We start from the raw sequence: 24,954 nt of genomic DNA, 5'->3' as shown, positions 1-24,954 counted from the left end.
TCATTAATCAGAAATATACAGTGTCTTATTCAGTCCTGACTGCCTGATTCATGCTTCAGAGTCTACTAGTGATCAGTATGGGTGTTAGCGAACATTGGTCATGATCATGACCTGAAATCACAGGAAAATAAACATATAAGACTGCACAGATTGTACGAAGTCCGTGGCTTCATTACTTCCAACCTGATGGGAGTCTGGCAGCAAATAAATGTTGTATTTCAGGATCTTGGGGTGCACCTGAAGCTAAGAAGCATCACTTCCCCCCCCCACACACATTAAAAAATAGCCTGCATTGCATAATGATTGTGAAGGGAAAACGGGGACAAGCAATATTCCCTGGCAATCGGCAAGCCGAACTTGCCGCCCGTAAAGGACAATGCTGGCTCTCGGCCGTCACATTATGCTTTGTGATAACACGGTGGGAGACAAACACACCCACGTTAAAAACAGACTAATTTCAGGATCTATCGAAATGTCGAATCCCCGAGCAGATATCGTCGACCAAGGCACAGGTTCGACTGAAGCCCGTAAGTGGAAGGATACAGCCACAATTCCCACTTCGGAACTCCACTTGCGCTTATAATTTCCCGGCGTGGTCGGCCTTCTTCGAAGACCTGTACAAGGAGTTTAGAGCCTTTTTCTGTCTCTTTGAAGTTAGTAAATTATGACTATCCAATTATTTCCATTATACATGCAAGTTCTAGCCCGTGTCATTTGTGCTTCATGACGAACTTACTGAGCTTGAATTTGATTATTTCGTTCAGTTATTTGCGCGCTTATGCTTCCGCCTGAGCGGTTGTTCCTCATAATCTCTCTCGTTTTCTTCGGCTCGTTTCCAGAAAAAAAAGGAAGCAACTGTGGTTTTGCTATTCGTGTAATTGATGTGGAACGGTTAGTTTTCTTCCTTGTTCGACCTGGCTTGAGTCACATCGAGCGGGCAGCTCAACATCTTACCTATAATATACCTATAATAAAACAGACTGGGTACTTCAGAGCTCTTGGGTCGACACATAACGCGACTATTTTTCTTCCTGTGTCTCATGGTTCACTGCTTTCTAGAAACCAGGCCAGGGTATCTTCAGCACTTACATCGCACAAGAGAAGACCAAAAGCGATCAACGTGAGATTGCTTTTCGGCCCTGTCGCCTGTTTTGTGTGCTCACTGTCAAGGTTCTTCTAGGCAGGTGGTGCAGCAGGCAAATTATTCAGCAGAGATTCGGCATTCAAGGAACAAACAGTTGATAGAAAATAGCTTTCATCGCTTACCTTCATCGACAGCCAGTCCCCTTCCGAGCCGTTCTTCACCTGAGAACGGGAAAGACTTTAACTCGAGTCTGCGTCACCTACACTTCCATTCGAAAAGATAACTTCCCTACTCTGCGTTGGATATGCATTCACCCTAGAATGCCACTAAGGACCCTAGCTATATTTTCTAGTACACGGGAGTGTTTCCCCTCAAGTCCGGCTGATTCTGACTGGTGTTGTGTTTCAATCTTGCGCAGCAACCGCCGGCCGCCTCTTTTTGTTCCCTTAGCTGCCAAGGACATCCAATCACATTCAATCAATTTTGGTGGACAGAATCTAGCCGGAAATGTCAGTTTCTGTGGCCGCCCATCAATGCGCGCCTGTCATGCAGCAGTAGTTGCATGCACAACGGGTGGATCATTAGGCGAACGAGCCTCTCTGTTTCATTGGTAATTTTTTTTCGACGCACAGCGATCAGCCTTGCCCGCTGCATGTACGATATTTATCGGTTTTCCCTGTTAATTTATCCGCTACAAAAGAGTGTGATAACAGAGATACGCATACCGAGCGGTCACCCGAGCCATTCCGCACAGTAGCAGCGGCTGTCAGATCCAAAATTACAGTGTGCAAGCCCCCCTATAATTGCCTCACCATAATAAACTCGGAATTACCCGACCCCTCTCTTACCCTCTCTTACCTTCTTTCACTCAGTTACTGGAACCGAAGGACTAGCCGTTACCAGCATTGTGTCACTAAGTGACTATCTCTGTCGCTCCAGCTTTCCATCTCCCCTCGTATTGAAGACTCTTCAAGGCACCGAGCGCGAACCTTCAGGGCGGCCTAGACACAAGTACCGCCGTGCGGACCGCCATCCCGCCGTCCAGTTACGGAACGGAGGACCTGAGCGCTAAACTATTAGGAGCTATCTGTCAGTAGTAATGTCAGCATTTCTACGACCTGCATGCCGGATCTCCTTCTGATTTCAAATCCCGTATCCCACACTTCCCCACATTCCGATATAAAGACTCAATATTCGTGCGTCAAATAATCTCCTTTCCTGCTGCTGCTGCTCACGTTCCCTAATGTCGAAATTCAAGGCATCTAGTTCTTCGACCCCAATGCCAGGTCAGACCTTTACGTACCAGGACAAGCTCCCAAAGCTTCCTATCCCCCCTCTGGAGGATACATGCAGAAGGTATCTGAAGGCTCTTGAGGGGTTGCAGGATGCACGGGAACACGAACAGACGAAGCTAGCCGTGCAGGACTTCTTGGACAAGGATGGGCCCCGAATACAAGAGAAACTGAAGACATGGGCAAAGAACAAAGACAGGTAGGCGTTTATTCCCTGTTCGCTTCGTTATCTAGGCTAAGGACGGTGTAGTTACATCGAAGACTTTTGGTACGAGTCATATCTATCGCATACGGACCCCGTCGTCCTAGCTCTGAATCCATTCTTCGTTCTCGAGTGAGCTCAGTCCATTAATCTCATCCGTAATTGTGACTCACGACTTCCAGGAATGATCCTTCTCCCGATCGAGGCACCCAGCTTCCTCGCGCTGCGTCGCTTATTATCTCATCCCTGGGCTTTATCCATGACCTTCGAGCCGGAATTCTGGAGCCGGATACAATTCGAGGAAAACCTCTGGACATGGACCAGTATTCGAGGCTGTTCGGCACCGCCAGGATACCAACAGAGGTACGTCGGTGGTGTCGGCAGCGAGACATATCCGTGCTCACAAGGTTCGCTTAGCGAGGGTGTAAGATGCAAGTGCATGAGGACTCGAGACATATCATCGTTCTTCGTCGTGGACAGTTTTGTGAGTATCAGACGCATCTAACTCTAACGGCCGCTCTAAGTGACGCTTAGATTGGTTCGATGTCCTTGATGATGATAACTTGCCGGTTCTTACGGAACGCGAAGTCATTCGGAACCTCAAGGCTATCATATGCGATGCTGACAAGACCGATAAGGCTGATGTGAGTACACGACTACTTGCATTGATATCCGCATCAATCAATCATGATTTCAGGTCGTCAGAGGCGCGATAGGCGTCCTTTCCACGGAGAATAGAAAGATATGGTCCCAACTCCGCGATACCCTGTCTCATGACCGTACTAACAAGTCATGCATTGATATCATCGACCGATCCCTGTTCGTTGTCTGTTTGGATGATGCTGCGCCGGATAACTTGGCGGATCTATGCAGTAATTTCCTGTGCGGCACGTACGGCTTGGAAGAGGGTGTTCAGACTGGTACCTGTACTAACCGATGGTACGATAAGGTACGTCATTGGATCTGATGCTTCTATTCCCACTCGCTTATTCTGGGGCTCTCAGCTTCAAATCATCGTTTGTGCAGATGGTGCTGCTGGTATCAACTTTGAGCACACTGGCGTTGATGGTCACACTGTACTTCGGTTTGCGGCTGATATTTTCACTGAAGGGTTGATGCTGCTTGCCCGGTCAATCAATCCCTCAGCGCCTACTCTTTTCCACGCGACCCTTTCCCCTCACGCAAAGGCGTTCAAGCCTCCGCGTAACTCTGGTAAACCGCCGACACCACCTCTAGACCACATTGACACGACACCGAAGAAGTTAGAGTGGAAACTTTCTCCCGAGTTGCGCGTGGGTATTCGATTTGCAGAAACGAGAATTAGCGACTTGATTTGCCAGAACGACTGTCAAGCGCTCGAATTTAAGGGTTATGGAAAGAACTTTATCACAAGCCATGGATTTAGTCCAGATGCCTTTGTCCAGATGGCGTTCCAAGCGGCGTATTTTGGGCTGTACGGTCAGCTCGCTCATCTCTCCCCATTTCGCCGTTACTGACACCCTCCTAGGTCGGATTGAATGTGTGTACGAACCGGCGATGACTAAATCATTTTTGCATGGACGTACCGAGGCCATCCGTTCTATTCAGCCTGAAAGCGTCCACTTTACAAAGGTCAGAGCTTAGCCGTTCATGACATGTGTGGACCGAGGCTTACATGATCGTAGGTCTTCTACTCTGAAGCTCCAGCTTCCCAAAAAGTAGACGCCTTGCACAAGGCCTGCGAGCGTCACGTTAAATTGACCCGAGAGTGCAGCCAAGGGCTGGGCCAAGACAGGTGGGTGAATCACATGGGCGCATCAAAGTTATCGGCGGAATGCTGATTCCATCCGTCAAGGCACCTCTACGCTCTGTATTGTCTCCTCCAGAGGCAGTTTAATGGAAATCTTGACCCTTCGCCTGACGACCCTGCTCCATGGCCGGAGTTCTACAATAAGATGCCGGCGATCTTCACCGACCCCGGCTGGGAACTCCTCAGCACGTCGATTCTATCGACGTCCAATTGTGGGAACCCCGCTCTGCGACTCTTTGGTTTCGGTCCCGTCGCTGCCGATGGGTATGGAATTGGATATATCATCAAGGAGGACGGATTATCTGTGTATGAATTTCCAATATTGTCCCATGCGGGCTCTAGCTAACGGCCTGCGGTAGCTGCGCGTCTTCGAAGCATCTGCAGACTAGGCGGTTTTTGAATACCCTTCAGGAATATCTGCTTGATATACAGAAGCTGATCATCCATATCCATCGCTCGGCGAATGAACGCCCGGCGCCGTTCGTTGATCATGCAGGTATTCTGAGGGACTCAAAGACAGGACGACCTATCAGTGGACATTCGGGTGACGAAGATGACGATGATGATATCGCTATGCGTATGTCGCCTCCCATTGCTGAATATCCTTGCTCATTAATTCTTTTTCAGCGGGATACTCGTTCTTTGACAGTGGTGACGTGCAGCTTCTTGGGCACCGGAGGCGTACACCCTATTCACATGTTGGTTAGTATTTCCAAGCAGTATGTTTTCGTGGATGCAGGGCTGACGTCTGTGGCGTTTACAGGGAAGGTACTGCAATTGGCCGAGTACTAAGCAGCTTGGACTCAGCGGTTTTCTATTTATGCATAAGTGTCGATCGGTATGTCGATTACTGTCGATTTGTATGTATCCCATTTTGTATGTGTACTGTTCATTGGAGTCTTTAAGAATATACCATTTAATGTTATTGACGGTGGCGATGATTGTATGATAGGAGAGTGTTGGATCCAGACGCAACCTCATGGTTTTGTCGGCTGCCAGTGTGAATCATCGACACTACCCATGAGAGGAGTCTATGGCTAACGTCATTTGTCTTGGGGACAGATCTCCGAGAAATGAGTGTACGTATGCTAATAAATGAAGATTCTGATGTACCCGAAGACATGTGAATGGCACTCGAGAGCAGATTGTTATCAGACGTTTGTCTTTCAGCCTCAGAATTCGACGCTTCGTGGCTCATTGACTCGGAGTAACTAACCAGTCGAGCTGCACCTGGTGACTTGAACGTCATTATGTCTCCATCAGAAGACATTCGCGTAGTACAGCGTCTAGCCACGTATGCTGATGCGACAGAGATGTTCTCTACTAGGCGAGCATTAGGGAAGAGTCTGACAAGTAGTAGACACGGAACCGGTCTAAATTTGCTATGGTTGCACAGTGCGTACTAAATTTTAGCTATAACGAAAAAGTCACTGCATGGTTCCCTCCTGAAAGATGTCGCATCGTCCGTCTGGCTGGTTATGGTTAGCCTACAACTTGTAGACTGAAGGAGGCTTGGAGTATTCTACTTGGTAACTAGCTCGGAAGACTTAATGAACGCTAACTGATCGATAGAAGGATCCAAGGGAAAGCGAGAACGAGCTTGGTAATAGATTTCTCCCACGCTGGCTGGCTTCGTAGCCTCGGACAGCACCTTCGACGCCGACATGATGATCTGATAAGTACTTGCTTCGCGCTTAACCTCCGGTCGCGTTAGGGTCGAATCGGAACAGCGCTCTTCGGTCTAGGTGCTCCCGAACTGTGAAATACGAAGATTTCGACAGTTCGTTGGTGCTTGAGGACTACCGCTGACATCTACGAGTTGCGTTGGTAGGTCTCTGCCTCGATGAGTCAGTAGAGTTCTCCATACAATTTGACATTTACGTAAATAGTCTTTGTTGGGAGGGCCAGTTGACTTCGCAACCGGATTGGTGATCAAACCCATTTACCAAACTGTCCAGTCCAGTAGCGCGGCAGCTCGTTCTCAAGGAGACTTAATAAACATGGTGGCGTCGAAGAATGGTAGGGATCTCTTCGGAATCCAACAATCTTGATCAGTAGCCGGTATCCGTTAATTGGGTTTAATCCTTGGGTATGTGGGCTCTGCAAGATTTCTAGCGCCAAGTCTGATGCAGGGGGGGGGGGGGAAAGAGGGGGGAAACATGATGCACCGTGTCAAGTCTCTGTCGATACGCGATACGCTCGGCGTAGTGACGTTCAATTGAATAACGGCCCCAGCGGCCTCAATTTACCTTTCGATGGTTCAAAATGTTCGAGTCGAAAGCAGCCTAGCAACCACCTCACGTGGCTTGGGAGCGCCTTGTTGTCGCAACCTGGAGTTCCTGAAGGGGTGAAATTCCAGCGTCCAGATTTGGCAATTCACATCACGAATGTTATAAGTGGCACGAACCCAGATTCGCCCTTTTTATCACTCTTACGCCTTCCTCCTGGACGCCTTTTGCAGGTCATCTTCAGTTCCGTTTTTCTTTCTCTGGAACGCCTGTTCACATTCCTTTAAAAACTGACTGTCTTTTCTCCTTATCCTCGTTCTCCAATCCCTTCTCGACATGTTCACGACCTTCGCTGCTGCTCTCTTCCTTGCGCAAGCCGTTCGAGGCCATGTCGCGCCGTTTCACCCCTCGATGTGGTGCTTCAGTGTGCGTTTATGCTGGGTCGATTATCTGTCGTCTCCTCATTCTACGCGATCTCTAGGGTGTCTCTGGGTCTAACATCAACGCCGAAGAGGCTGTAAACCCCGTGTATGAACTGGCCTACGACGGATACTGGAGTGAGTGCTTTCTTTTACTTCATATTATCTTTACTGATTCCCGTTGACTCACAGTGCATGCTGATACTGGCGTAAGAACTAGTAACTCCCGCCACTTTAATTAAAACATTGAGTTTTTTTCGTAGTGTCTTGCTCAACCTCCAGCGGACAATACTTTCTTGGAACTGTGAGCACTGATGGTGTTCCTCAAATCTTATTTATTTTTAAATCACCCCCCACAGGCCCGCTGGTGGCTCGTTCAGCGTCGAGATTGCCTCTAACCGCGCCTTTACCTCATACTCTTACAACGGTACTGAAGTTTCTGACTGGGCTGACGGTCAAGCCCACCCGGAATTGTATGAAACTGTCAGTATCTTTATGGCATCGTCATTTCAACGGGCACTTAAAAATGTTTGTAGCACACCGACTGCGTAAGCAGCCCCAATCGTAAGTATCGGCTGCATTCTGTCGAGATGTCAATCACTGACTCTTGTCCCGATGGTAGTCCACGCCCAGAACGAATCCATGGCAGCAGGAACTGCTTTCGCTATCTCCTATACCGTGCGTAGCGCAGCCCACTCTACTGGCGTTGATGGTCCTGACCCATTTCAAGTCCGACATCTCTGCGGTCAATGAAGACAATCTTGTTGTGTTCACCGTTGCTGCGAAGTGAGCAAATTGCTTTCATTCGCTTGTACGTTGCCTTGACTCCGAATGCTTAGTACCCCCTGGAAGCTTGTTGCAACCTATGATGTCCCAGCGGAAATGCCAGCATGCCCAGATGGCGGTTGTATCTGTGCTGTGAGTATTCTTGGCAACTAGTGTTTGGACCTAAACTGATTGTGCCTGCTTAGTGGGGCTGGGTACGCATTTCTATCCTCGGCCATTATAATGACGATTGACCTAATGATCGCTCGGCTATCTCCAGATACCCAATGGGTTCGTCATATTTCTTACTCTCACTCAAAGCCGTGATTGACATCTTTTTCGCTGACAGCTGTGGCATTCCTAACATCTATATGCATCCCTACAGGTGTACAGTTACAGGCGCCACCGGTACAACTGCCGTTGGAACTCCACAGACCCCTGTATGGTGTGAAGACGACCAATCCACCTGTGTTTCTGGTCCCAAGAAGTTCCTCATTTGGAACCAGAATGAAGCTGACACTGTGTCCGTCTCTGGCTACGATCTCGCCGGAGAAGCCAAGTCCCCTGGATACAACACCAAGATGGGATTCAGTGGTGGTGCGTTCGTCGGATTTTGATATTTCGCGGCGTCTAACTCGCCGTGAAACATTTTCAGGCGCTCAAAACGACATTTTCACCGGAACTAGCACTGGGGGCAGCTCTTCGTCCGGTTCTGGGTCCTCGTCCTCGTCATCCTGGTCCTCGTCGTCGTCGTCGTCGTCGTCGTCATCGCTTCCAGCTGAAGTTGCGACCTCGTCGACAGCGGCAAGTGCTACATCCGCGGCACCCGGGACAACCTCGACCTCGGAAAGTTCTACGTACGTCGCACCTACCACTACTGCATCGTCGGAATCTTCTACCCATGCCGCGCCCGCCACTACCTCATCTTCTGAAAGTTCATCCTCTGTCGCGCCTGTGACCACCGCGTCTCCCTCTACTGCAGCATCATTTTCTTCGACCCAGTCAGGGGCAACCCAAACAACTGCATCCACTAGCTCCTCCAACTCTCATACTCACGGATCCTGCAGTGCTACCAGCAGCGCCAGCGCCGCCTCTCCTACCAAGACGTGCAGAGAACGCCCTCAGAAAAAGCGGGCCGCTAAGCTGGACGCATCGCCGCCCTCTTCGAAACGCGAATCCGTTCCATCAAAAAATGACAGTGTTCCGTCAATCCATGACAGTGTTCCGTCGAAGCGAAGCCTTCGTACGCACCGCCGTCGTGTGTCATCGTGGTGAATGCGGACCGTTGAGCCGGTCGGCGCAATCCATTCATCCATCCATCATTCGTTTTGGCTGCCATATAGTTTTGACCAATTCGCTTTGGTTTTTACTTAACTTGCCGCCCAGTGCTTTGTAGATACCCCCCCCCCCCCAATCGCCTCAGGAGGCATAGAGTCCGGTACAAATCTCATCTCATCTCATCTCATCATTTTGTCATCATCGTCATTTCTATCTCTCTTACTAGATATCAGTGAGGTGTAGACCACCTATGTATTACTAGTCTTATGCCATGCCAGGCCATGCGCTATGTTTTTGTAGATCAATGTTGTTTGTCTGTTACTTACGTCTATGATTACTCGTTGGCATATACCTCTAACTCTTGCTCGATACGTTGATTGTTTCTCGCAAGCGAAATTGAATACGATTTGTTCTGCGTGGAAAGGATCCTGTCAGAAGGGAGTTCGGTGATTGTTGGCATGCGGTGGGTGGTTGTTCAATAGGTATGCGTCATGATCAACGGCATGTGCAAGTGAGCAGGGTAATCAGGCATGACATTCGTCAATGGTACTACATAGGCCATACATAGGTCCTACATCTATATCTCATCTAGCTAAGTTAGATGCATATGAAAGTACGCTCATCGTAGAAAATCTAAACGTAGTTAGCGAACAGGGGAATCAGGGACTGTGCTAGAGTATAACTGAACACCAGCTTGGGACCGACGACCAGAATCTGCGAATGTCACAAAGAGTCAATTGGAATTCCGAGCTAGGTGGGAACGACAGGTACCTTGGGCGTGAGTCCCTTGAACAAGGCAGTTGGGCCCTCCTTCCGTATTAGATCCTTGAAGACGGTTATTCCGGACGTTTTGCTCTCAAAGTTGGCATTTTGAATTCGGGTCTTGATGACGTCTAGAGGGGCGGCGACGGTGATAGAGGCGACGGCTCCAGCTATGGAAGCGATGAAATTTTGTGCCCAAGTGGCTTTGGAGTAATCTTTCACGCCAAGGATATAGTCCTTCGTGAAGGCGGAAGCACCGAATAACTGCAGGGTACCGTGTGAGCGATATAAATGGGAATATTATGGCTTTGGGATCTTACAGAGAAACTTCCGGGAGCATTCCGCGCCATTGTCCATCCCCATCCTCGGTAGAGGGCCCCCTTCTCCTCCATGACGATCCGGAGGATCCCACGGCCACGGAAAGCTTCGGGATTCACTTGACGTTTGATTTTGAGGACGTCTAGTGGAAGTAGGACCTGTCGTGGTGGTCAGCGTCCCTTCGTGGATTCATGTGTATATGTCACGTACGACTTCACCAATGCCCGTCAAGCTTGCCAAAAGGTACGTGTGAGCGTCGACAAGAGTACTAAAAAGGATGAAAGGCAGACCTTCCGGCGGTAGCCTGCATCATTAGCTTTCCCTTCCTCTCTCCAAACGTATTCCTGAACTGGGTACCGTAGTGCGAAGATATGAGGTCATTGAACCACGGCTGTCCACCGAACTTGTATATCCGCTGGGAGACCTTGTACCCGGCCGCATAGCCAAGACCAGGAAAAAGGGAGCCAAGTTTTGTTGGTAGGCTGGCGGTCGCCTTGTCACGAAAGATGATGGTCGATAGGGACGACAAGGAGACCTGCTTGAACGTCGATGAAAGTCCTCCAGAGTCATGCTCGTGTCAAGACCCACCTGAGACGTGTTACTCATTAATCGCTTCGCAATAGTGTCCACAGGATGGAAAACGAGCAGCTCAGCAACACCTAAAAGTCGAAATTCAGTGAAACTGGGTCGCCGTCAAGATTTTTTTTTTCTGACCTGAAGTTCCTGAGCCGAGGATACGGGCGGTATTAGATTCTTTTCCATTGCCTGTGGGGGGAGACATGTCGAATCGTCTGGGGATGGAGGAAGCTGGGGGAGAAGGAAAGCACACAGCACGGAAGGAACGCTGTAGCTTACTGTTGAGGGGAAATAGCCATTGGAAATTAAACGAAAATTATGATACCCATGAATAATAGAGACAAATAACCCCTATATGAACCTCCGACTGGCAGTGGTCACTCCTACAACATATAATGTTGTCAAATCTGTTCTAGCAAAGCACAAGGCTCCCAATCTGCATATTTAACTGAGAGATATCAGGCATCAGGATCTGTGCATGATCCATTAAGTGAAATTTCTGGTAGCAAAATGGTAGTATAACTCGGTGGGGTACAGATCAAGTTGGAGAGAAAGAAGGGGGATAAAACCTAGCAGCGCATGTCAACTGCAAGTATAGGTATCCAGACACGGTTATAGTAGTTGAGTGAAAAGAATCGAATATTGCGATACTTGATATTTTCAAAGCGCCAACAATGAGGCGTATGCATTGACTGTTGGTATCTTGGATCCCTCTTCTTCGATTTCCACATGATCTGCCCAATCTGTGCGCCAATCTCCCGAATGAGAGCGTCGCGGGTAAGGGGCTTTTTATTGATATCGTGACACCAGAGTCCTATGCAATCGCTTGGGAGACCGGGCCACTGGAATATCAAGCATAAAGCATGGAAAACAGGAGGGGGAAAGCTTGGCCCATACATCAAGCATCCATTTTGTCCTCGACCATCCACTGGCAGAGTCTTCGAACGCGGGTTTATACGCGCCGTCAATGGTGACTTGTCCACGCAGTACGTCTTCAAGGTATGGGCCAACATTTCCATTGACTGAGAAGCGAATGGAAATGCACGGAGAGTCACGGTTGTACCTTGGGGTCCGTGGAACATATTCGAAGTACGTCGCATAAGAAACAGGTGCGTGTTGTTCCCCATCCGTGTTACTTTGAGGGGTTGGTGTGGAGTGGTGATAACCTGCAAGCGCGAGGTTCGAAGAATCAGAGAATTGGGACTGCAGAGAATTGAACGAGGACGATTAGTCGAGAAGCAACGCAAAAGAGCAGCACCTACCATGAGTTCGTGTGGGATAACGCAGATATTGTGAGCGTTCGAAGAAATGCAGAGTGCAGAAACGTACCTCAGATTTCTCCTCATTTATGCTACAGTTTCTGGTGGCATTTTCGGGTGCTTTTCTTGGAATGCCACCAGACGCGACTCTCAAAACAGGGTACAATAGACGCGAAGCATGAGGTTCATGCAAAATGCCACCGGTATGCGTGAAAGTCCAGGACCTACAAGAGTAAAGACATGATTGGAGCGCTAATATTGCTCCTATCGTATCGTATCGTGGCCGAGAAATAAGGCTTATAGTGCCACCGATGGTTCGTAGATCAGAAGCCCTAATCAGGAAGGAAAATTAGAAGAAAATTAGCCGGACCGGCCCTCAAGTGCTTTTGGAACCAAGGCAAAGCAGCGCTTTCTCTCTACTCACTGCCGCTGTCGACTGCGAAGCATTAATTTGCTTCTCTCCTCCTTCAGACCTCTCTCTTCGCCCTCTGGACCTCAATATTCTGCAATGGCATCCCAAATCTCACAGCAATACGCATGTTAGTATTCGGTTTGTTTCAGTTTTGTGGTAGTGGTCGTCTGCGGTGCACAATCATCGAAACCGCCAAACGAATACTTCGCTCTCACTTTTTTCAATGTTTTTTGCCTTTAATTATACATGCTAATGATGCTTTTCAACCTCTAGTCCGTGCTCAAAAATCTCTCGGCCTCGTTGGCGGCACTCCGAACTACAGCCCAGTTCCGGGATTTGTCTCTCCAGACGTTGCGGCCAGATCCTATGCGTACAGCGCTGATGGTCGTCTGTATGCGTATGCTTTACCTACTGTGTGAGCCATAACGTTTGGTTTCTCTGACGAGGAGAGTTGACCGGGCTCGTTTTTTCTTTCAGAGTGCGAATATTCCAGGCAGAGGGGGCCATACTCCTCAGGGAGCTGGCAATTACAAACGTCATCGAGCTGAACTTTTCTCCTCGAGGCACGTACTTGTCCACCTGGGAGCGGCCAGTCAAACTCGAAGACGGGTCTCAACATAAAAATCTCCGGGTTTTCTCGACCTCTACCGGCGAGGAACTCGTTTCTTTCGGACAGAAGTCACAGGATGGCTGGGACCTTCAGTACACCATCTCAGAGTCGCATGCTGTTCGATTAGTTGGCGCCGACATCCAGGTGTACCGGCCTGCGGAGTGGTCCAAGGGAATGGTGGACAAGCTGCGGGTGGAGGGAGCTACCAGCATTGCCCTGAGTCCCGGGCTCAATCCTTCTATCGCCGTGTTCGTTGCTGAGAAGAAGGTACGTCGCCTAGGTGGGTACACCTCCTTAGTTCTGCTGACGTTTCTTGTAGGGTGCACCTGCCAGTATCAAGATCTACGGCTTGTTAACCCTCAACGGCTCCCCGACGTGCCAAAAGAACTTCTACAAAGCAGACCGGTCACAAATCAAGTGGAACACACTGGGCACGCAGGTCCTACTCCTGACTCAGACCGAAGTCGACAACTCGAACAAGAGCTACTATGGGGAGACTGGGCTTTATTTGCTTAGCTCTGCCGGTAACTTTGACTGCCGTGTCACTCTGGACAAGGAGGGACCCATCCACGACTTCAACTGGAGCCCGAACTCGAAAGAGTTCGCGGTCGTTTATGGCTGTACCTTCATATTTTCCTACACATTTAATCAATATTCACCATGAATTCTCTAGATATGCCGGCAAAGTCTGTCATATTTGACCATCGAGTCCGCTCGTTGCACGACTTTGGGTCATCTCCGCACAATTTCGTCTCGTTCAATCCTCAAGGCCGCCTCATTGCCCTCGCTGGCTTTGGTAACCTCGCAGGCAAGATTGACGTCTTCGATCGACGATCCTTAACGAAAGTGACGACCATCGATGCTCCTAACACGTCGTACTGCGAGTGGTCTCCGGATGGCCGTTTCCTCCTGACAGCGACGCTGTCTCCCCGTCTACGCGTGGACAACGGTATTAAAATTTGGCACTGTTCAGGACCCCTTGTCCACATGCAGAACGCGGAAGAGCTCTATCAAGCTTCTTGGAGGCCTACACCAGTGGAACACGTCGCCCAGTTTGGGCAGGGTATTCCATTGTCTCCTGCTCCCAGCGAGGCCGTCAAGAATATGGAGGCCGTCAAGAAACCTGTTGCGGCGAAGCCCGCGGGTGCGTACAGACCCCCGGGAGCTCGAGGTCTGGCAACGCCTGCGATCTTCAAGCGAGAAGACGAAGGTGGTGCCGCACGAACGCCAACGAATGGCACTGCTACGCCGCCTCGAGGGTACAACCGGAGTCCCGCTCCCGGAACCTCGGTCAACGGGAATGTGAACGGGAATGGGCGACGACACGTCCCCGGTGCTGCTCCGCCTAGTCACAGTCCGAGTCCTGGACCGGAAGGCGAGAAGAAGTCGTCGAGGAAGAGGAACAAGGGTGCAAAGAGGGACGGTGAGGAGAAGGGAAAGAAGGACGCTGGGGATGTTGACAGTGGACGACCGTCGTTGGACGTTTCTGTCAGTGGGAAGGCCAATGGCAAGGTTAATGTAGAGGCGGCTCCGCCCCCGCCGCAGGTCATTGTGGATGTGGCATCACCTGTTACTCCCACACTGGATAGTGCTCTCGATCCGGCGGCCAAAAAGATCCGGAATTTGAACAAGAAGGTATGGTTTCAACGACGTGTATTCATGTTCTAGGCTGATGGGCCGCTATTGGATTAGCTAAAAGCAATTGAGGAGCTGAAGGAGAAGGCGAAACGAGGAGAGAGATTAGAGGCGACCCAGCTGAAGAAGATGGAAGGCGAGGCCGATATTCGAAAAGAGCTGGCGAGTCTCGGTGCCTGATCTCTGCTGAACTCTTTTTTCTTCGGTCGCTTTCGTTTGTTGTCTACTCCTTTGTTGTTCGGTTGCTGTCGACTATACACACAATGTATCTAGAGGTTCAATATGGAGAGGATATTTAACATTTAGTGAGGATGTCCAATGTCCCCGTGGATGATATACGGGCCCGTACTCGTACCGTCGATGCCCTAGAATCTGTTTCTATATGCCGATCTCGTATCTCTGCTTTCGATCTTCTCTGATAATTCAAATTTTCTTTATGAGTAAGAATGATGTACGGCCAGATGAAATGATATGACCGCGACGTATGCTAGCAGAGCGATATTCCCCACGTCGAACAGTTAAGAGGGCTGTTTCATGGTTTTGAGCTCCAAGCGCTCGCCATCGTAGAATACTATGTATCGTGCCCTGTAAAGATTCAGAGAGTATCGATGGATTCACGATGACGACAATACGTACCAACTGGCATTTCCCCAATTCACCGGGGTGTCGTACCTCTGCGAAGGATCGTTGAAGAAAAGCATAGTTTCATAGAACTCGGTAAGGAAGATATTATGGCTGACCATAACAACATGAGGAACGCCGTCGATAAGATTTGTCGAGTCTATCGGAACATCCGGCATGGAAGAAAAGCTTCCACCATACCAACGCAGATAGCGGCGCAGTGTAATCCGTGCGCGTCGAGAAACTGATTCCAGACTCTCGCCTCCAGGGGGACTGTAAGATCGAGGAGGGAAAGTGGGACGTCCATACGCAAGGAAAGAACTTTGTCCGGTCCGTAGCTCGTATGCAAGATCCCCGTTTCCAGCGCTCCGAGCAGCTTCAACCGCGGGTCCATGGTACTGCTCTATGATGAGTTCATCTTCCTCAGGTTTCAAGCCAGGTCGCTCGATATTGTTTCGACCAATAACCCGAGCAGTATCCAAAGCTCGTGTATACGGAGATGATATGAGATGATCGATGTGCATAGAGGATAGATCCTTGCTCAATTGTTCTGCTTGGGAATAGCCGCAGTCGGTGAGAGGATCGAATCTGCCTCCGCTTAGGTGTCGACAGACATTCGATTGGGACTTTATGGGGGATTGTTACAGAACTAGAACGGTGAAGAAACATTACATACCTGTCCATGCCGCACCAATGTCAGAATAAGACATTTCCCTAAGTTTTCCGTTTTCTGAGAGCCATGAGAAGTGTCTTCTACAGTTGCTAGGGGCGACGCTGTGCTATTGCTGGGCTGTTCTTGTGGATTCATGCTATGGGGGAAATTCAGGGTGAGATGGAAACCTGTCCTAACCGACAGGAAACACTGGGACTCACGGAAGGCGGCAATACGGTGAACGATGTATGTATTTGAGAGGAGTGGTAGACGTCTACGTGAGGGTAAAGGGAAAAGGAAGAATGGGGTGTCTAACGAAGGGTGGGACCAAAGAAAAGCAAAATTGGTCCGTGCGAGACGTGCTGTGAGTCATGGTCAATAGCACGGTCACAGTCACTTTCTAAGAAGTAAGAAGAGAACTTAAGAAGCAAAAGACTATATGACCGCGCCACGGAGTCCCAAAGTATGGAACACAAGACTGATACGCTCTATTTCAAACGATGTTGTGCCTACCCTTCAATTACTTTATATGTTAGTTTTCAATTAGGTAATATCTGGACATTGATTAATACTTTTATATAAGAATATTTTGTGCCTTGAAATAATTTATCAAAAACTTTAATAGCAATATTGTCTGATGAAAAACTGTAGCCTGTTGGCATCCCAATAAAAACTAACAGTCACAAAATCTAATCAGGCCATTTCCTGAATGTATTCATGATCTCAAAGTGTACAGAAAATGAGTGGAATGTAAACAATTAAACTCATTAATGTTAAACACAAAAGGATCCTACTCTTGATATCATTTCTTACCTATTGGGGCAATAACCTGACTAACCTCAAGCTCAATGATAAACATCAAACTGTAATACATAAAGCACAATAAGACATAGTAGACATGAGACAATTAATATAGAAGTAAATAGAATATTAAAATCTGTATCTTAAAGTTCAGCCATTCTCTAGCTACATGTCAGCTGGCACTTAAATTCCCAGTCCATAGCAGATCCTATCAGTAGCAACCCCAAAGAATACATATTGAGCCAAGGAGCAACATTAGTTACACATGTTTTCTTTGGCACTATTATATACAAGTATTTCAAATAAATAAATACTTTCTCATATTAAATACAATTTCTATTTTTAATATTTAGGCAAACCAACTGACCAATTGGTGTACATCTGATCCTGCTAATCACTGATACTGTCCTTGTATAAACTTTTTCTCAATAAACATACTGAAAGATATAGCTAGATGGCTGATTGAAAATAATATAATCAAGTCTCTATCATACAGATATCTTAATGTTACCTCCACTCTAAAAGTGTATAGGATGAAGTTGCTGGTTCTGCAGAACAGTGTCAAGAAAATCACAACTATGAATCAATATGATACTTATTCTTTTGCTTTAAGTCTTGCATTCATTCCAGCAAAATGTAGGTCTAACTGAACTACCAATCTATATTATTTTATTTTTGTCTCACAGTAAAGCTGTTATATGAATGCTTACCTTATTCTCAGAGTGAGCTGATACTCTTATCATCCAACCATCATCATCTCACAGATATGGCTACTGTTATGGGATCTGATTCTGCTTATAGCTCTGCATACAGAACTCTATGTTCACTATAGATGAGAGCCCAAATGCCAGGCATGCTTGACACCAACATCAGCATATTTAAAGATCTTTCTATTCACTCTCCAGCTACTAGAACCACCACAAACACACCATTCACTGTCTCAAATACCTCTGCATCCATATTATCATTGTTGCAACAAGTCAAGAAGGCTACATCTCAGCTGTCTCTGAAAATCTGTGAGGCAACTATTAAACATCTACAAATATTCAGCACTGCTTCTGCTGAGGTCTGATTCTGAGTTCTGGGTCTGAGTCTATTGTTGGTATAGAAGAATGATAAGAATGATTAAGTATGTGATGAGAATTTTGTAAAGAGAGATCAAGGAGTGTAGCTGGTAGAGATAGTCTGTTGTTGTGGAAAAGAGTATTCACACCAGATAGTCAGAGTGTTTAGTAAATATATTAAACCTTAGCTTGAGACTAGAGTACATCAGTGTATACTACTGTTCTTAAATACTGTTTAAAGAGCTTTCTACTCTACAGGCAACTATTGTCTGGTTTCTATGCTTTATACTCATTGTTTGAATGATAATGACTGTGATTATAGTTTTATTCATCATTGTCACTCTATTGTGTGATTGCTATAGTGAGTTTCCTGTGTGCTGCAGTTCTTATTATGACAAAGGCATGTAGCAGTGACTATTATCATGTTGTTCTCAGCCATTTATTGTATGTCAATAAGTAAGACATGGTTATTGTATCATCATGGCATTATCATTCACAGTTGAAGTTAGGCTTTGGTCAGGATTGGTAAGCATTAGCTTACTAAGCATCAGCAGATCATGATTTAGAAGTAAAATTCATGACAAAACCAAGCTTGATCCCACTTCTTTATTTTGGTTGAGAAACAACTTTGACTTTGTGACTGAAAGATGTACTGTGAAGTGAGTTAATTTTGCTGATCTGAGAGAATTCTATGATATGATTTGTTAGATGAGAACTGATAGATGATATAGTAAAAGTCATCTCTCCAATGATGATGCATAAGATCTTTCATGATGAACTCATATGCTCTCTGCATGATAAGACATATCTAAAAGATCTATCTATTTATAGTAATATTAGTGTTTTAATCAACAGCAGTTATAAGCAATCAGACTGCTATATATTGTCATGAGCTTAATATTAGACTCACTCATCATATGACTCTAGATATGTGATAAACTGATGCTGTATCATATTTGCACAACCATATTAGAGTCCACTTAGTGTGAATTGAGTAGTGTTTGATTAAAGCCATACAAGTTAGGCTTAAGAGAAAAAGAGTGATATAAATAAACTTTAGCTTAAAGCTAATCTACTACAGCAAGAGCTATATTACTTATATATGTTTTTATGTGTGATAAATATAGTCTCTACTAATTGTGTGTTTCTATACTATGGTGTTATAATGTCTGATTGTTAAATATGAGACAATAGAGTATTATCTGTTGGTGAGATATCTATTACATATTAAAGGATAATAGCATGAGTTGCTTTTTGTGATTAAGTAATCATCTCATGCTAGTCAACAAGCACTTTAGATAAGATAAATACTCTGATAAAATAAGATCAAAGATAAGATAATCAAGATAAAAGATAAGATAAAAAAGAAAATCATAATATTATTCTCCTATTAGGACCATTATTCTGATGGCTCAATTAAGAGAGAGTTTATAGTCATAAATGACATCAGCAGCATTCATGTTATATTTGCTGATCTATTGGTTGGACTCAGACCTATAACTCTTCCACTTGATGAGATATTTGACAAAAGTATTAGAGCCCAGACTCTAGCAGTCATAGGTTTTATAAAGATGGTGATTGAGAATTTTTTCAATTTCATAGTGTTCTTTATTATTGATCAGAATCAGTTCAGGAGGTGGGGAAGCTTCTTAGTTTGGGAATGCAGAGAGCATATAAGGAGAGAGAAGAGATTCATTGAAAGCAGGATAGATCTTTCAAGTGACTAGAAGCATGAGCTGATAGGCAGAGATGCTGATCTTCTTAATAATAGATAAGAGTCTGATTCACTTGTCAGCTAATTTATTTTTTAGATATAGGAGATGAAGATTAGTTATGTTCAACCATACATGATCACTGACATTGTATTAGATGGTGGAGCAGCAGGATTTATTATACTGATGCTTCATCACAGCAGCTGCCTTTTTGAGGGCAGATTTTATTTTGTCATGAATCTTGGCCATCTGATTCATAAGCATGATTGAGGCAGAAGTTGTAGTAGTATAGTGGAATGAGTTAGTGATGTGGGGGTGTCTTCTATAATTGATGAAGAATAGGATTTTGCTCATAGCAGAGTGTATGTGGTTGTTGTACTGGAAGGCCATGAGCAGAAGCCAGTTGATCCAATTGTCTTGTTGATAATTGATAAACATTCAGAGATATTTTTTGATCTCCTGATTAATTCTCTCTGTTTGCCTATCCATCTGTGGATGATAAGCAGTCAAGACATTGCTTTAGATCTGAAAAAGATAGTATAGGCCTATTATGAACTTGGAGATAAACTGTGGCTCATGATCTGAAATCACAACTTGTGGTATTCTATATTTGGCATATATCTTGTCCTCTAGAATCTTTGCCTATCCTTTCAATGATAGCTCTGTTGAATATGTGACTGATATAATCATCTTTGAGAAGTGATTAATGATGATGATAATAGTATCATAGCTTTGGCACTCTGGTAGACTGGTGATCATGTTCACAGATATATGCATCTATAGAGTGTCTGAGATCTTGTTCAGATGAAGCAGAGCTGCCTTCACTTGGGTGCTTGACTTGATGTACTGGTAGATTTTACAGGCTTTCATATACTTCTCTATGTCTCTCTTCAGTTTTAGCTATCAATATTTTTATAATACCAATTCTGCAGTCTTCACAATTTCAGAGTGTCCAGCAGTGATATGATTATGAGACCAGATGATGATTTCTCCCTGAAGAGAGTGATCATAAGAAATGTAGATTCAGTTGTCATAATAGATTAGTCCTCTTCCTTAGTCATTCCACAATTGTGATTGATTGATGATGCTATCTTTTTGATTCCACAGCTCAGTTTGCTGGATAGTGCTCTTGATGTGCTTATGAGCTTCCTCTTCTGTTGGTATGGTCATTGCTCTGAAGTGCTCTGCCTTGAGTACTACCATCTTCTCATTGTCTGTTACAATTTTTCCTATTTCTTTCTTTAATTAACCCCTATTTATGCTTAGTCAGAGCACTTAAGCCAGTGCTTAAGACTGTGGGACAGGCTTAGTCATCACAACAGACTATGTCTGTCATTGTCTTCCAATGCAATGACAACCCTCAATGATGAACAACAATCTTTTTGTAAATAATAGTGATGCCCAAGGATAATGAACATAAAGATCTGGACAAGCACAATAAGTAGTTATATATTTATCTTAATAGATGAGCAGTATATAAGTAGAGTAGCTCTCACTGTATAACTCCAGCTTTAAGCTAAAGTTTATTCTATACCACTTCACTTTTAAGCCAATCTGCAAAGACTTTGAAGCACTTAGTCAATAGATATATACAAGTGAACTCTAGCATGACTGTATGAACATGATACAGCACTAGTTTATCACATATTCTGATCACATGTGACTTGAGTCTAACAATTAGCTTAAAGCTTGCTGCTTTTCTTTCTTTATGCATAATAAGTGCAAAGGAAACTGAATGCTACCTTCTCAGACAATAACTTCCAACCTTACAAATGACTTCTTTAGGCTTTTAGCTGTGATTATTAGAACTCTGCTAGAGCTTTTCACCATTGTATAGCTTTGCCAAGGATGTCAATCAGTAACTGCTTGAATAGTCAAGCACTATCAAGCCTTTCAGCAAGTACAACAGATTCTACAAAATGTTACCTCTGACCTTCTCTTCTATAATATTTCTCCCTCTGCCTGAGTCTCCTTCTAGCTCCTGCCTAGACCTATACTCCAAGCTGGGCCTAGTGGAGTACATTCAGGGAGCACTCAAGAAAAAGAGGAGAGACACTGATATTCCCTCTAACCAATTGAAACAAATGACAGAAATCAGCATATTTGACTCACAGGCTTTAAAAACCTGTGGGTCTTAGTAGAGTTCTCTCCAGTTCTGAACCATGAGAACAAGAATCTCTCCAGTGACTTCTTTGATACTGAGCTTTCCTCTGACACTTCTACTGCCCCATGAGAGCCTGAGATTGGAGATTATGCTTGGGACTCTCTTGATGCTCCTTGAGTGGCTTCAAGATCCTGAAGTGTATTATCAAACTCAGGTCATGACTCCCTTTATGCTATGCTAGTTAGAAGTCCTGCCTCATTGGTCTACACTGACTATAGTAGTCATAGAGCTACCAACCTCTGATCCAACAACAAGGATCCACTGAAGCAATGAGATGAAAGGCTCACAATATGAATTGATGAAAGTAGAAGGCTTCACACTCAGCTCAAGCCAGGAGAAAGACTCCAACATACTATTATAACTGCATCAGAAGATTTCATACTCACTACCACTCATGCAGAGTGGAACCAGAAGGACAAAGAAGAACAAGTCTAAGCTACTGCCAAGTATGCAGTGGCCCAGGCACAGAACAATTATGAAGAAGCCCAGTATGACCACCAGTTTTGATGCCACCAGCATGAGTTGAAAGCAGCCATGTGGGGATCTGGTTCTTCTATCTGGTATGAACTCCAAACAGAAACCAGCCCATCTGACTCTTCCTTTAGGGAGCCTAGTACTACAGGAGGAACAGATCTCTGAGCAGGGTCAGCAGAGGCTGTCACTCTCAGTGAAGCTGCCCAACACACCATGTATCTCCCTTATTCTGAAACTTCCAGCATCACTGACACAGATACCATTCTCTCTCATTCTGAATCTGTACTTGATGCCTATAGGCTTCAAGTCCTTCTTAATGCTCATATCTCTGACCACAGTCTCCAGAGGTTCCTGAGAGGAAGAGTTGCAGCACTCTTTCTTAACTCCTGATACTACAGAAACTTCTGCATCTATTGCTGAGAATTAGAGGAACAGAGAGCATATGGCAGTCACTGGAAAGATGTTGAGATCAGTGCTGGCCAAGCTTCTGAGCAGTCTCCTTCTTGGTCCAATGACAATGAGGCTGGACCAAGCACTCAATATGACAACTAGCTCTCTGACAACCATCAAACTCCACACTCCAAGCATTTATAACCAGCCTGCCAGCTTTCTCACTGAGGATAGCAAGGAAGAGGCAGATAATAAGGCTGGGGATAAGAAGAGCAGCAAGGAAGTAGGAAGGAACACTTCACTTAATTGGAAGAATCTACAGCAATATATGTAAGAAGAGATCAATGAAGAAGTACTGAGAGAAGAAATACAATAACATCAGGAGAAGAAATATTTGGAATTATACAATGAGGAGGTAACATTTTTATAGTGAGATGCTGGATGGCTAGCATTAAACCTGAGATAAAAGTATATACATGCAGATAAAACAGAGCAGTAGAATATTTTACAAAATTCTGCCACTCAACATGCTATTTACATTTATAACAGAAGGCATCTAGAGGATCAACTTGGCAAACTCCTGGCATATCAGTCAAAGTACAACATCCAACCAATGCCATGGACACCCTCAGTCACCCCAAAGCATGCCATGTACATGGCACCCTCCATCTGAACAACTAGCAGCTGATACTTATACTCCACCCTCTTCACTCAAACTATAGCAACTCAGCTAACTTACAGCTAAGTACAATCTGAAGCTCAAGCCACCAGATTCCAAAACTCTTGGACCAGCAAAAGAAGCTGACTTCTCAGCAGACAACTCCCATCAGATGAAGCAAAAGAAAGTGGCAAGGACCCTGTCAAGAATGACTCCAAAGCAATACATCTAGGATTCACCATCTGGAATGGGGTAATCATATGCAAAGAAGCAGAGCCTATAAGAAGCCTGGTCACTGATGACAATTCCCTCTATTCCTTCTCAGCCCCATCAGTTGAATGGTGATGATCACTCTTTGACCAATGATCTAATCTAATAGGGGCATTACCAGAAAATGCTGCTGTTCTTCAGTATAAACCTGATTTACTCTGAAAGCCTCATCTATTCAAAGGCACATCTGATGATATCAATTGATTCCTGATTGACTGTGAACAATACTTCAAGATCTATATTGCTTATCTTAGGACCAACATAAACAAGATCATCTTCATCTCATTGTATCTTGAAGACAAAGCCAAAATATGGTGGATCCTGATCTCCTCTAATTTTTACTCTACAACTAGGCAGCACTATTGACTGCTGTCCTGGCCGGTCTTCAAACAGATGTTCAATGACAAGTTCATTGATCCTGCAGTACAAGAAGTATATAAATTGAAGATCAAGGAGTTCAAAATGAGTGATAAGCCAGCCACTGAATATTTTGATGAGTTAGAACAACTTGCCAAACTCATCAGGATCTGAGATGATATAGCCAACAATGGATGGATAGTCAAAGTGCTCAAGAGAGAGGCCCTGCCATCTTATATCAAGATAGTGTCCAATATCAGAATGAATATTCTGAAGGGATATAATGACTGGAAAGAACAGATTGTCAAGGTGTAGAAGGAAAGGCAGTGGCAGAAGACAGAGCAGTCCAATTTACAAGAATATCACAAACTGAGCCAGCTGCAGAATTTGAAGCCCAGTAATCAGACTGGCACTATCAAGTTCAGTACCTCACCCTTGAATACCCCCAGTTACAGAGCACAGAAGACAGAAACAGGCACTATGTATATTAGAGCTGGAAAGCTGATGGATATTGACTATCTCAAGAAAGAAGAGAAGTGTTTCAATTGTAGACAAAAGAGGCATATATTGTAGAATTGTCTAAAGAAGAAATGGACATACAAGAATATATGGGTACAAATTGCTGAACCACAGAAGGAGGAAGAAGAACTCAGCATGGAGACAAAGGTTAAAAAAGTAAAAGATGAGGCCAACCAGTGAATGGTTCAACTGAGTCAGCCAACAAACAAAATAGTGTGTCACCAGTAGCCATGGGACAGACTAATAGTATCTCTATAGGTACACATATATCTAAGTTATCAGTGCATTCAAATATACCCTGTTCTCCAACTACTGCATATATACTGGAAGGACCACTGGAAAAAACTCAATCACCTGCAGGCCAAACAGAGAGAGAGACTCTCACTAAATAGCTCAAACTGTTTGACACTGAATGGATCTGGTGAGCCATCAAAGATGCCTCAACAGAAGAAGTGGCTAAGGTAGTACTCAAGAATTGGGTATATAAGATCTGGGCTGAAAAAGTAATTGATGAAATAGTTGAAGAAATGAAGAAGACAGAATAATGCTAGGTGCTGGAGTGGCTTGATGAACTCTAGAGACCCAGAGATACATCAGAAGCACCAGGACCCTGGGACATAACTTAACTACCAAAGCCCAAATT

General features: G+C 45.3%; 6 protein-coding genes across 6 annotated transcripts; 3 read left to right on the top strand and 3 right to left on the bottom strand.

Annotated features, from left to right (window-relative positions):
• The first annotated feature begins 1,916 nt into the window (after positions 1–1,916).
• BT62DRAFT_925732 (acyltransferase ChoActase/COT/CPT) lies at positions 1,917–5,301 on the top strand. Its single transcript, XM_043184886.1, has 15 exons — positions 1,917–2,185; positions 2,270–2,280; positions 2,343–2,575; positions 2,627–2,710; positions 2,761–2,941; positions 2,996–3,062; positions 3,113–3,222; positions 3,276–3,527; positions 3,583–4,036; positions 4,086–4,189; positions 4,243–4,352; positions 4,413–4,673; positions 4,727–4,944; positions 4,995–5,069; positions 5,131–5,301. The coding sequence occupies exons 3-15, from the start codon at positions 2,364–2,366 to the stop codon at positions 5,157–5,159; spliced, it is 2,157 nt and encodes a 718-aa protein (XP_043046699.1). The 5' UTR covers positions 1,917–2,185; positions 2,270–2,280; positions 2,343–2,363; the 3' UTR covers positions 5,160–5,301.
• A 1,401-nt stretch (positions 5,302–6,702) lies between these two features.
• Positions 6,703–9,474, top strand: BT62DRAFT_925730 (uncharacterized protein). The gene is made up of 13 exons (XM_043184885.1): positions 6,703–7,021; positions 7,077–7,152; positions 7,207–7,223; positions 7,278–7,318; positions 7,374–7,497; positions 7,551–7,578; positions 7,637–7,692; positions 7,745–7,800; positions 7,854–7,932; positions 7,986–7,994; positions 8,060–8,070; positions 8,129–8,376; positions 8,435–9,474. The coding sequence occupies exons 1-13, from the start codon at positions 6,932–6,934 to the stop codon at positions 9,052–9,054; spliced, it is 1,455 nt and encodes a 484-aa protein (XP_043046698.1). The 5' UTR covers positions 6,703–6,931; the 3' UTR covers positions 9,055–9,474.
• Positions 9,475–9,569: 95 nt separating this feature from the next.
• On the bottom strand, positions 9,570–11,030 carry BT62DRAFT_925729 (mitochondrial carrier protein). The gene is made up of 7 exons (XM_043184884.1): positions 10,852–11,030; positions 10,726–10,796; positions 10,428–10,672; positions 10,348–10,369; positions 10,140–10,295; positions 9,829–10,083; positions 9,570–9,771 (listed from the first exon to the last, which is right to left on the bottom strand). Exons 1-7 carry the CDS (start codon positions 10,916–10,918, stop codon positions 9,691–9,693), a joined length of 897 nt encoding a protein of 298 aa, XP_043046697.1. The 5' UTR covers positions 10,919–11,030; the 3' UTR covers positions 9,570–9,690.
• A 252-nt stretch (positions 11,031–11,282) lies between these two features.
• Positions 11,283–12,059, bottom strand: BT62DRAFT_999241 (uncharacterized protein; the record flags this gene model as incomplete). Its single annotated transcript, XM_043190783.1, has 3 exons — positions 11,283–11,555; positions 11,611–11,916; positions 11,976–12,059. The coding sequence occupies 3 exons, from the start codon at positions 12,057–12,059 to the stop codon at positions 11,283–11,285; spliced, it is 663 nt and encodes a 220-aa protein (XP_043046696.1).
• Positions 12,060–12,364: 305 nt separating this feature from the next.
• Positions 12,365–15,016, top strand: BT62DRAFT_1070850 (translation initiation factor eIF-2A). Its single transcript, XM_043178697.1, has 6 exons — positions 12,365–12,511; positions 12,658–12,799; positions 12,862–13,261; positions 13,314–13,614; positions 13,668–14,629; positions 14,687–15,016. Exons 1-6 carry the CDS (start codon positions 12,481–12,483, stop codon positions 14,807–14,809), a joined length of 1,959 nt encoding a protein of 652 aa, XP_043046695.1. The 5' UTR covers positions 12,365–12,480; the 3' UTR covers positions 14,810–15,016.
• On the bottom strand, positions 14,853–16,381 carry BT62DRAFT_925728 (PGAM-domain-containing protein). Its single transcript, XM_043184883.1, has 4 exons — positions 16,124–16,381; positions 15,927–16,059; positions 15,266–15,876; positions 14,853–15,214 (listed from the first exon to the last, which is right to left on the bottom strand). The coding sequence occupies exons 2-4, from the start codon at positions 16,056–16,058 to the stop codon at positions 15,148–15,150; spliced, it is 810 nt and encodes a 269-aa protein (XP_043046694.1). The 5' UTR covers position 16,059; positions 16,124–16,381; the 3' UTR covers positions 14,853–15,147.
• Between the last annotated feature and the right edge of the window lie 8,573 nt (positions 16,382–24,954).

Source organism: Guyanagaster necrorhizus, assembly GCF_019112545.1.
Source record: "Guyanagaster necrorhizus MCA 3950 unplaced genomic scaffold BT62scaffold_1, whole genome shotgun sequence".
NCBI lineage: Eukaryota > Fungi > Basidiomycota > Agaricomycetes > Agaricales > Physalacriaceae > Guyanagaster > Guyanagaster necrorhizus.
This window is presented reverse-complemented; position numbering and strand designations above follow the sequence as displayed.

What these genes read in the sequence shown, in the direction of transcription:
- BT62DRAFT_925732 (XM_043184886.1), top strand. Translation starts at nt 2,364, where the DNA reads ATGCCAGGTCAGACCTTTACGTACCAGGACAAGCTCCCAAAGCTTCCT. An exon ending in CTAACCGATGGTACGATAAG is followed by an intron (nt 3,528 to 3,582) that starts GTACGTCATTGG and finishes TGGGGCTCTCAG; the next exon opens with CTTCAAATCATCGTTTGTGC. An exon ending in TACACCCTATTCACATGTTG is followed by an intron (nt 5,070 to 5,130) that starts GTTAGTATTTCC and finishes TGGCGTTTACAG; the next exon opens with GGAAGGTACTGCAATTGGCC.
- BT62DRAFT_925729 (XM_043184884.1), bottom strand. Translation starts at nt 10,918, where the DNA reads ATGTCTCCCCCCACAGGCAATGGAAAAGAATCTAATACCGCCCGTATC. An exon ending in TGACGGGCATTGGTGAAGTC is followed by an intron (nt 10,296 to 10,347) that starts GTACGTGACATA and finishes CCACCACGACAG; the next exon opens with GTCCTACTTCCACTAGACGT. An exon ending in TCAAGGGACTCACGCCCAAG is followed by an intron (nt 9,772 to 9,828) that starts GTACCTGTCGTT and finishes TGACATTCGCAG; the next exon opens with ATTCTGGTCGTCGGTCCCAA.
- BT62DRAFT_925730 (XM_043184885.1), top strand. Translation starts at nt 6,932, where the DNA reads ATGTTCACGACCTTCGCTGCTGCTCTCTTCCTTGCGCAAGCCGTTCGA. An exon ending in GACAATACTTTCTTGGAACT is followed by an intron (nt 7,319 to 7,373) that starts GTGAGCACTGAT and finishes CACCCCCCACAG; the next exon opens with GCCCGCTGGTGGCTCGTTCA. An exon ending in CAAGATGGGATTCAGTGGTG is followed by an intron (nt 8,377 to 8,434) that starts GTGCGTTCGTCG and finishes AAACATTTTCAG; the next exon opens with GCGCTCAAAACGACATTTTC.
- BT62DRAFT_1070850 (XM_043178697.1), top strand. Translation starts at nt 12,481, where the DNA reads ATGGCATCCCAAATCTCACAGCAATACGCAT. An exon ending in AATCTCACAGCAATACGCAT is followed by an intron (nt 12,512 to 12,657) that starts GTTAGTATTCGG and finishes TTCAACCTCTAG; the next exon opens with TCCGTGCTCAAAAATCTCTC. An exon ending in GTTCGCGGTCGTTTATGGCT is followed by an intron (nt 13,615 to 13,667) that starts GTACCTTCATAT and finishes TGAATTCTCTAG; the next exon opens with ATATGCCGGCAAAGTCTGTC.
- BT62DRAFT_925728 (XM_043184883.1), bottom strand. Translation starts at nt 16,058, where the DNA reads ATGAATCCACAAGAACAGCCCAGCAATAGCACAGCGTCGCCCCTAGCA. An exon ending in CATTGGTGCGGCATGGACAG is followed by an intron (nt 15,877 to 15,926) that starts GTATGTAATGTT and finishes TCCCCCATAAAG; the next exon opens with TCCCAATCGAATGTCTGTCG. An exon ending in AATTGGGGAAATGCCAGTTG is followed by an intron (nt 15,215 to 15,265) that starts GTACGTATTGTC and finishes GAATCTTTACAG; the next exon opens with GGCACGATACATAGTATTCT.